The 11241-nt window shown below is 40.0% G+C and overlaps 1 protein-coding gene across 1 annotated transcript in view; it reads right to left on the bottom strand.

Annotated features, from left to right (window-relative positions):
* Nucleotides 1-5716: 5716 nt before the first annotated feature.
* LOC126455530 (transcriptional adapter 3-B) overlaps nucleotides 5717-11241 on the bottom strand; it is a 47830-nt gene continuing 42305 nt past the window's right edge. Inside the window, exon 2 of the mRNA XM_050091281.1 lies at nucleotides 5717-7943. Coding sequence (XP_049947238.1) covers nucleotides 6413-7825 — 1413 coding nt within the window. The 5' untranslated portion in view covers nucleotides 7826-7943 and the 3' untranslated portion in view covers nucleotides 5717-6412. The remainder of the gene's footprint in view (nucleotides 7944-11241) is intronic.

Below are 11241 nucleotides of genomic sequence, written 5' to 3'. Positions count from 1 at the left end.
GTGAGTATACTTTCACAGTCATAACAACATGGAAACCACAAAAATTGCAGATGAGAAACTGCCAAAATATTAGCTGTACTGCAGCTGTCAGACACATACATGATCAACAGTATACAGACAATAAATAACAGCAGTGATAGACCACATCTTTGGAACTACTTATGAATTAGGTTTTCAACAGATTTTCCATCATCTAATTTAATTCTGATATATGTAGATAGGTACAAGTTTATAATTTTACTGATTAAATAATTTGGACCTTTATAATTTTCTAATATTTTAACAAAAATCTTCCAACTCAATTATTTGCCTTTCAAGATCTAAAAACAACATATACTGGAGACAAACAATTAATACAGAATTTTTTTTCTTTTACCTATCCATGAACATCCCTTCCTAAATCCACATCATTCCTCTCCAAACACCTACATCACTTTTTTATAGCTTTTTACTTAAAACCAGCATCTATTTTATTTGTAGTTGTTACTAGTGAGATTCATGATGATGTATTTCTGCAGGCCATTAGGTACTTACGTTAGTCAAATTATGTCTAGGGGGCAACACAGATTCATGGAATTTCCACATGATGCCAGAGATTATGTCAATGTCTGTGACTAAAGAACACTGGTAGTGATGCTGATTTCATTAGATGATGGATAACTCATTTATTTCTCTGTTGCCTTTCAGCATTAAGCACTCATTTCCATGTACCACTGAGGAAGGAGCTGCTGCCCCAGTTCAAGTTGTTACACATTCTGATATCAAGTGCTTCTTTTATGGCAGAATCCCTGTAGGTAGATGCATAGGATAATGCTTCTGTTTCATCAAACATAATCATGTGTTAAGTGATGAGCTTCCAGATGTTCAGCTGATTTGTTGTTTCCATTTTCTACATAATATTTTGATTTTCTATATATTTTTCTTCAGGTACTGGAGTTTTCCTACGATGTGTATTTGCTGCCTGGACTCCAACAGAGAGATCACATATCATATGCTTGTCCATGAGGCTGTACACAAAGAATAAATAATGACTCATGCTAATCTACTTGGCTTTCATAATTATGGAAATTACTACCAGATAACTTTAAATTTCACAGTTTACATTTCTTTAGTTTCTCTTGATAGTTTTCGGCTATTGCACTTCTCGCTCACATTCCATATAAGAAAACGAACCCCAAGAAAAATGCTAGATATACCAAAATTGATGATTTCATATTCTGCTTACTTTTTATCCATAACTTTGAATATTTTAGCAGACAGTGAATTTTTTAAACATTCATCATTTTTATGTGCATTTGTTTCTTATTGCTTTACAGAGATGTCTTACATTCTACGAACATAAAATGAGCAGTAGCATAGAACAGAGAGTGTTTGTCCTTTTGCTTTTTAATAAAATCCAATTTCTTCCTCACTGCAGTAATTTTATTGCATATTTTGTCTGGCAACTAGTGTCTCCATAAAAATTTGTGTTCCAAAAGGTGAACTATTTAAGACGTATATATTAACTACTAAATTTCTGAGTCATAATGTTCGCATTTTTTTCTCGCTTCTCTGGTCACAGATGTGGACCCCAGTGGTTTTCCACCTGCATACTTCTCTATTCTTTGTGGCGCTCTTCTACTGTTTGTTCTAGCATCCTCGAACGTCTGGGTAAATGGTATGAGGAATATCCATGATAGCTAACAACAAACAAGATGTAATTTTACGTATTTCAGCTCGTGTCAAACATCTGCTACGATTACTGTACTAACACAGCTGCTGCTAACATGAAGTCAGCAGAGTAAACACCAGCTCATAATTAAACTCATTATCCAGTGGGTACATACAATTTTTTTCCATTCGGTTCTGTATAACGCTCCAAATTAAGTCAGACAATGTATTACTGGATATATGAATCAAGGTTCTTTACTGGCGTCAGTCAGTAACTGCATTCCATGGTTTGTTTTTTTTTTTTTTTTTTTTTTTCATTCAAATATTTAATCAAGTGATTATGTTACTAAGAAAGGACAGTGGGCTTTAGTCCCCACTGTCAGCTTAACTACACTCCTGGAAATGGAAAAAAGAACACATTGACACCGGTGTGTCAGACCCACCATACTTGCTCCAGACACTGCGAAAGGGCTGTACAAGCAATGATCACACGCACGGCACAGCGGACACACCAGGAACCGCGGTGTTGGCCGTCGAATGGCGCTAGCTGCGCAGCATTTGTGCACCGCCACCGTCAGTGTCAGCCAGTTTGCCGTGGCATACGGAGCTCCATCGCAGTCTTTAACACTGGTAGCATGCCGCGACAGCGTGGACGTGAACCGTATGTGCAGTTGATGGACTTTGAGCGAGGGCGTATAGTGGGCATGCGGGAGGCCGGGTGGACGTACTGCCGAATTGCTCAACACGTGGGGCGTGAGGTCTCCACAGTACATCGATGTTGTCGCCAGTGGTCGGCGGAAGGTGCACGTGCCCGTCGACCTGGGACCGGACCGCAGTGACGCACGGATGCACGCCAAGACCGTAGGATCCTACGCAGTGCCGTAGGGGACCGCACCGCCACTTCCCAGCAAATTAGGGACACTGTTGCTCCTGGGGTATCGGCGAGGGCCATTCGCAACCATCTCCATGAAGCTGGGCTACGGTCCCGCACACCGTTAGGCCGTCTTCCGCTCACGCCCCAACATCGTGCAGCCCGCCTCCAGTGGTGTCGCGACAGGCGTGAATGGAGGGACGAATGGAGACGTGTCGTCTTCAGCGATGAGAGTCGCTTCTGCCTTGGTGCCAATGATGGTCGTATGCGTGTTTGGCGCCGTGCAGGTGAGCGCCACAATCAGGACTGCATACGACCAAGGCACACAGGGCCAACACCGACATCATGGTGTGGGGAGCGATCTCCTACACTGGCCGTACACCACTGGTGATCGTCGAGGGGACACTGAATAGTGCACGGTACATCCAAACCGTCATCGAACCCATCGTTCTACCATTCCTAGACCGGCAAGGGAACTTGCTGTTCCAACAGGACAATGCACGTCCGCATGTATCCCGTGCCACCCAAGGTGCTCTAGAAGGTGTAAGTCAACTACCCTGGCCAGCAAGATCTCCGGATCTGTCCCCCATTGAGCATGTTTGGGACTGCATGAAGCGTCGTCTCACGCGGTCTGCACGTCCAGCACGAACGCTGGTCCAACTGAGGCGCCAGGTGGAAATGGCATGGCAAGCCGTTCCACAGGACTACATCCAGCATCTCTACGATCGTCTCCATGGGAGAATAGCAGCCTGCATTGCTGCGAAAGGTGGATATACACTGTACTAGTGCCGACATTGTGCATGCTCTGTTGCCTGTGTCTATGTGCCTGTGGTTCTGTCAGTGTGATCATGTGATGTATCTGACCCCAGGAATGTGTCAATAAAGTTTCCCCTTCCTGGGACGATGAATTCACGGTGTTCTTATTTCAATTTCCAGGAGTGTATAAAAGTCCAAATATTTATTCATTCTCTCTACACAATCTATTTGAAATTATGATTTTTCCCCCCTCTGGAAGATATGCGAGAGAATTCATCTTCAGATGTGTATGAAGCTTGGTAGTTTCTATGTCAACAATTGCAACATTTATAACTGGCAAAAGTGTACCTTTAACAAGACAGCATTGTTGTATGGAAAATTTTACATCATCAATTTAGAGACCAATTTTCTTAAGAGAACACTGATTATAATATAAAAACCATAGAGTAAACACAAACAACTCTACTGTGAAATTTTGAGAGAACTGTCGGATATCGGTAACTTGTTGCTACGATATTTCATCACAGTCTTCTGGCCATCTTCACATATATACTGGGTAAGGTACACTGTCCTCCACTAGAAATTAGCACCTGTGTAAGTCATTCCACAGACATTACCTGAGTATATGTGGTTCTGCTCCAAGTCTTTGTACTGCTCCAACCGCTCCCAGTGATGTCAACTAAGCAGTATCAGATCGATCAGTTCAGTTAACTCACATAAAGAAGTCAATTAGCCAAAGAACAAGGTTTCCAGATGACAGGGTACTTTGTGGTAGGCCTATCTAAATGGAAACCAGTGCCGTGACTGATAGTCATCAGACAGCTGTATTTCCACTGATTCTTTGAACAAATCCTGGAAGTTTGATGTACGGGCCACAATTTTCATTTCATTATAATTAACCAAATAGCCAGTAGAAACACAGTGTTCGGCAACAACAGCTTTGTTAGTTTGGAAGAGATGCATATATTGCTGGTGCTCCACAAAGTGCTTCTGAACTGTACACATAATTTTCCTTATGTAAGATTTGACAGACTTGCTCTGAATCCTACAAAAGCCTATCTTGTGAAGCAGGAAGTTCTCTTTGAAAGATACTAGAAATACAAAAACTTCTGCTGCTGGGGGAAAAACTATATAAACCAATGTTTCTCCAGTGCTACACCTATTTCTGTCGAAGCATCCCCAACATACAGTGGGTAGCCTCAAAGGCCTCATTCTTTTCCTTGGTCTGTGCTTAACACATTTGTAGCACAATCTGTATTTGAAAAGACCAATACACAATCTGACGATGTTCCAAATCTGCTTGGATCTTGTCTAATACAGCATGGCCTTGACGAATTAATGTACTGAGACTGCCCACTGTCTTTCCAGAATGTTGGAAACAAGTAGCCTGTAAATATACATCACCTTTTGTCATGTCTACGGTAAATTTTACATTTTGACATTTAAGAAACACTTGGACACTGTCCAAACCATGAAGCCAAACTATCCATGTATAGTCAGTACATTGTCATAATACTGTCAGTTTTAAAACAGCTGAATGTAGTGCACACTCTCAAATTCAGTCAGAAAATAGATGGGCATCACAAGATACGAGGGACTGCTACTGTGATGCCATTAGATTCTTCACAAAAGTAGTCATTAAATGAAAAGTACACTGGGAAAAGAGTGGGCTGATATTGGTCCATTGCAAACCTGTCATCTACAAGCTGTACAGAGTCCTCCAAAAGAACTTTTGTAAAAATTGAAGAAAGAAAAAAAAATGAAAACTGTTTTTCAGCCTCAGTGACTACAGTCTCCTGATTCAATCTGCTGATAACATCAGGAGAATTATTTGTGTGTTCCAAACATTCTTAAAATGCACATGAGTAAAGAGACCAAGTAGGAACAGAAATACGTTGTCTCAGTCTCTTAATGACCTCCTTTGGAAGAGAGCTCACAGTTGAAGGAGCCCAAGTTTTACTCACTGTGTGATTAGTCAGGACCTTATTGATCCTGTGGTCCACTGAATCACAACTGAACTCATTAATATAGTCATTCCATGGCATGAGCCACCAACAACACCACTTTTAAATTTTTCCAGTTTTCTCAATCAACAATATATTTGTTGGAAATGCCCCCATTGCTTGATAATTTGAGATATTCTACATGATTCCGATACCATTGCACATGAAAACAATAGTTAAACAAAAGTTGTTCCCATAACTCTATTGGAGGCTGGTTTCTAGATTCATTATTGGTAAGTTTGATAAAGATGTGAATATTACAGAAATACTCCATGAACTCAAATGGAAATTCCTGGAGAGAAGATGATGTTCTATTCACAGAATATCAGTGAGAAAATTTAGAGAACTGGCATTGGACATTTCAGGAGAATTATCAACAAAAAACATACTGTAACAGACATACATTTACATTTTTTTTTATTTTTGTACATAAACTGAGAAATGGCAGAAAAAAACTGTAGTTAACACAATGCAGCTACCACAGCACAGTCACATGCAATCTCATACACACAAATGTGAGCTGCATTATCAAGTTTCTAGCAAAGTGCAGAAATAGTGTTGCAACTAATGAAAAAGATATCACAAGTAACTTTTCAATGTATTCTCATTATCTATGTTCCATACAAATGTCTCAATGTTTCTTTACTCCATGCAGCAATGTATTAATTTTATATGCATCAAAAATTTTGACCTTTAATTATTGAAAAATGAGAAAGGCAATTACAGAAATGTTTCTCTGTAAATAGAATCTAAAAACCAATTCACGAAAATAGTAATGGCACAATGCTGTTTCCCACACACTAATATATTATCACATAGAAATATCTGGAGAGTGCTTGAAGCAAGTTCTATGGTACAAAAAATTTGTCGAACTATAAAAGAGAAATTAAAAGATTTATGATGCCTTTTCAACGAATCTAGAAAATCATAAAGCACAAAATAACGAGATCATAACATTCACTGTATTACTAAAAGGTATAAATTAAGTTTTTGTTTATGAGCAATATTACATATTTTAATCACACGAACAGGCACACTTCGTACCAGAATTTTTTTCCAATACTGTTACACACTTCTGTAACTTTTTTATACTTCAAAACATCATTCTGTAACTCAAATTAAGCCTATATCTCTACAGAGAGTCCAAGCTCATCAAAATTGCATCTCTATCTTTAAGAGCTTTCCATACTGCATCTTGTTCCTTTTTTGACAGTGGTTTCTTCTTCTGCTTTGCTGAAGTGACCTTGCGATACATCTCTAGAACTTCATTATCTGCTTGTTGCAATTTTCTTTTTAGATCCTGCCTTACCATTTCCTCATTTGCAAGTCTTAAAAGTCTCTTTAACTGTTGAACATTATGTGCATTTACTAACTTTAATTCTTCTTGACATCTTTTTAACTCTTGTAAAATTTCATCATCCTCTGGATCTGGACTTTCATCAAATTCAAATATGCCTTGTTCTTCAAGCTCTTTTCTAACAATTCTTTCAAAATTGGCTGCACCACTAACAGCAAAATTTCTAAAAAGACCTGAGCGAGGTGCTGCATTTTCCCCACTCCTGCATTTTTTTGGGTCAAAAGGTTCAGAAAGTGGCACCATAATATTCTCTTCCATCAATGCAGAAATGAGGCGCTGTGTTAGCGGCCCTGACGCAGGTGTTGAACCTGTTGTCCCATCACCAGGTTTTTCTGCCTTCTTTAGCAAGTTATTAACCTCTGCATTATTACCATTTGATTTACTTTTACTATCATTACTGGATGCCTCCTGCTCCTCCATTAAATCTTCTTGACTCCAGCGTAGGCTATAATGGCGTCCAAGTGGTGGAATTTTATAGTATTCACTATCATTTTCATGTTCTTGTATTAGTTCTTCAAGCAATTTAACATCTTCTGGAGTTATATCAGCACAATAGGGTTCAACAGATGCCCAAAATTTATTTGGTGTGTCATTTTTTGGAAGCACAATTTTAGGTGCCTCCATTTTGCTCAAGTCTTGTTGATCATGTTCAGGAAGAGGTAAGGGTGACTGGCTCAAAGTTGCACTAGGCACATGTTTTACCTTCGTGAATTTAATAGGAAGAGGAGCTTGTGCTACCTCACTCCTGATTTTACCAGGCATTTCTTTAAGCTTTTTCACTGGTCTATCTTGCAATTTGATCTTTTTCCCTGGTGAAAGAGGTGGTTTGTTAATCGAGAGCTTCCCTTTTTTATCCCTCTTTTCTTCGGCATTACTAAGGACTTGTATCTCTTCTCTCAACACCCTGCTTCGTACAACAACAGCTGAAAGTAATGCCTCCAGTTCAAGTTGTAGAGCATCTAGATCATCCATACCAACTCCCTCTTCTTCTGTACGACTGAGTATAGCAGAATAACGTGGTAGAGTTCTGCTATTATCCATTGTTTTAAGGAGTGGGAATGATAATACTGGCTCTTTTGATGGTGACTCAGGTACTTCAACAGGTTTCATCTTCGTGCTGCTTTTACTGGAATCCTTAAGCTTACCACTACCCTTTTTGGGACTTTGTTTGCCCTTTGTAGATATCATTTTCTTCACTATATGTTGTTAGTCTGTTCAAGGCGTAGATACACTTGCTTGCAGAAGCCACACACATTCAGCTGTTTCACTAAGTATCTGTCAAAATCACCACACTACCACAGCACACCTGTAACAAGAAATACAAAGATTTCTTGAAAACCAAGTTACCACACATATTTAAAACAGTCTGTTAACATGAAATAAAAATAGAAAAGCAATATTAAAACAGCTTCTTACCACTAAATAACTGGTCAAATAATCGATACCAATTTGATACCAATGATATTTAACATCACAACAAGAAAAAGTCTGCCACAGGCACATAGCCAGATCTTAGAAGACTTTACATGAAACATGTACCTCGCTGTCAGAACTAATCAGTAATTTCTGAGAAAAAATAACACTTTCGTTTAAATAAAGACATACATTCACTTGTACACCACAGGATGTAGATAGGCTGACCTCCTTTCTAATTGATGAGCATCCTGTTTTTATTGAATAACAGTTCCCATGTTCAAATTACGCTTACATACACATTCATTTTAACGCTTTTCTAAATAAGTGAAAAATGTTACAAACCAATAAAGTTTCAGCAGCACTATGTACCGCACCATGGAAAATAAATGTGAATTAACACATTAGTTGTTTGGTATAGAGCGGTATCTCCACACTTCAATTCCTTACATAATCAGAAATGAACTCCCTTATATAAAACAGCTCACAATGTCTGTTTACAAATTATGTTTAAAGTTTGCTGGAAGTTGCTAAATCTTCATTGAGTGATATATGTGGATACTCTCTGCAAAATTTGTTGCAAACGTAGTTCGTAATAAAGTAAATTAAAATATGATGCCTGATGCTGAAGTTTTACCACACAGACAGCTAAAATGAAGCAAGCTGTGAACTTTTTTCCTTTCATTATTTTTTGGGGTGTGCCAGTGAGAAAAAGTTTCTAAAATGGTGTGTAAAATTTGTTAGAAGTTGATAAGTGCTTTCGTTTTCAAATGCTTGATGAATGCAGTCTGTGTAATTTGTGTGCATTGAATTAACTGTCTAAAGATATATACAGAGTTTCTAACTTAAATACTTCTCTTACTGTGTGCACCGAAAGATTGTAGATCTTAATGAGTAGATTATGACACCATTTTAAATTTTTAAATTCAGTCAATAATTTTATAAAATACTAAAAACCAAATTTTTGTTGTTAGACAGGAAACCTGTAACTGGGACCAGATTACTATTTCAGCCATTCAGTAATATGGATTGTTACTATTTTACAGAGAAAAACTAAACTGTGGGCCGTTACACAGTTTAATCTTGAATTTATGTGAATATGGATTTAAATAATCATATACAGTTGAATATGGCATTAAGCAGCATCTCAGGGCCTATGCAATGAGACCTCGTTTATTTAAATCTGCCAACTGCCTTGAGGATTGTAATTTTTCCATCGAGTAGTGATTTGCACACTAACAATTGCACATCTGGGATGGGAACAATGACAGCTGCAGTCAATGACGAAAGAGGTAGCTGGGGAGGATCAAACTAGCTAGAGAAAGGAGAACGAATATTGTCGATACCAAAGAACACAGCCACTTTCTTGGCAGATAAGGAAGAGTAAGGTTGTGGTTAAATTTTTACTTTTGAGTGCCATACAGCCAATTGTCTGCAAGATCGTGGGACTTCATAATATTTCACATGTGATGTTAAGTTGCGACTCTGAAAGTTTGTACTTTCATTTGCTGATAGAATTTGAGGACTAAACCAATGAATGTTTACCTGAAGCATATTTGATTTGTAGTAAATCTCTCATTCACTGGCTACAGTTATAGTTACAAAATTTAACTGATAGTTAGCAGCATCTTTCGCAACCAACGGCTGCTTCGTCAGGAAAGAGGGAAGGAGAGGGAAAGACGAAAGGATGTGGGTTTTAAGGGAGAGAGTAAGGAGTCATTCCAATCCCGGGAGCGGAAAGACTTACCTTAGGGGGGAAAAAGGACGGGTATACACTCGCACGCACACACATATCCATCCACACATATACAGACACAAGCAGACATATTCAAAGGCAAAAAGTTTGGGCAGAGATGTCAGTCGAGGCGGAAGTGCAGAGGCAAAGATATTGTTGAATGACAGGTGAGGTATGAGTGGCGGCAACTTGAAATTAGTGGAGATTGAGGCCTGGTGGATAACGGGAAGAGAGGATATATTGAAGGGCAAGTTCCCATCTCCGGAGTTCGGATAGGTTGGTGTTAGTGGGAAGTATCCAGATAACCCGGACAGCGTAACACTGTGCCAAGATGTGCTGGCCGTGCACCAAGGCATGTTTAGCCACAGGGTGATCCTCATTACCAACAAACACTGTCTGCCTGTGTCCATTCATGCGAATGGACAGTTTGTTGCTGGTCATTCCCACATAGAATGCGTCACAGTGTAGGCAGGTCAGTTGGTAAATCACGTGGGTGCTTTCACACGTGGCTCTGCCTTTGATCGTGTACACCTTCCAGGTTACAGGACTGGAGTAGGTGATGGTGGGAGGGTGCATGGGACAGGTTTTACACCTGGGGCAAACTTTGTATGTGGTAATCCCATTCCTGATGTCCAGGCAGAGCTTCAAGGCATCCTCAAAACCTTAGGCCCCCTACAAAACCTTTCACCTGAATCCATCAACCTCCTGACCCCACCGACACCCCGCACCCATACCTTCTACCTTCTTCCTAAAATTCACAAACCCAATCATCCCGGCCGCCCCATTGTAGCTGGTTACCAAGCCCCCACAGAACGTATCTCTGCCTACGTAGATCAACACCTTCAACCCATTACAAGCAGTCTCCCATCCTTCATCAAAGACACCAACCACTTTCTCGAACGCCTGGAATCCTTACCCGCTCTGTTACCCCCGGAAACCATCCTTGTAACCATTGATGCCACTTCCTTATACACAAATATTCCGCACGTCCAGGGCCTCGCTGCGATGGAGCACTTCCTTTCACACCGATCACCTGCCACCCTACCTAAAACCTCTTTCCTCATTACCTTAGCCAGCTTCATCCTGACCCACAACTTCTTCACTTTTGAAGGCCAGACATACCAACAAATAAAGGGAACAGCCATGGGTACCAGGATGGCCCCCTTGTACACCAACCTATTCATGGCTCGCTTAGAGGAAGCCTTCTTGGTTACCCAGGCCTGCCAACCCAAAGTTTGGTACAGATTTATTGATGACATCTTCATGATCTGGACTCACAGTGAAGAAGAACTCCAGAATTTCCTCTCCAACCTCAACTCCTTTGGTTCCATCAGATTCACCTGGTCCTACTCCAAATCCCATGCCACTTTCCTTGACATTGACCTCCATCTGTCCAATGGCCAGCTTCACACGTCCGTCCATATCAAACCCACCAACAAGCAACAGTACCTCCATT

Source organism: Schistocerca serialis, chromosome 2 (genome assembly GCF_023864345.2).
Source record: "Schistocerca serialis cubense isolate TAMUIC-IGC-003099 chromosome 2, iqSchSeri2.2, whole genome shotgun sequence".
NCBI classification, from domain to species: Eukaryota; Metazoa; Arthropoda; class Insecta; order Orthoptera; family Acrididae; genus Schistocerca; species Schistocerca serialis.
The sequence above is the reverse complement of the archived record's forward strand: the minus strand, read 5'-3'. Positions and strand labels throughout refer to the sequence as shown.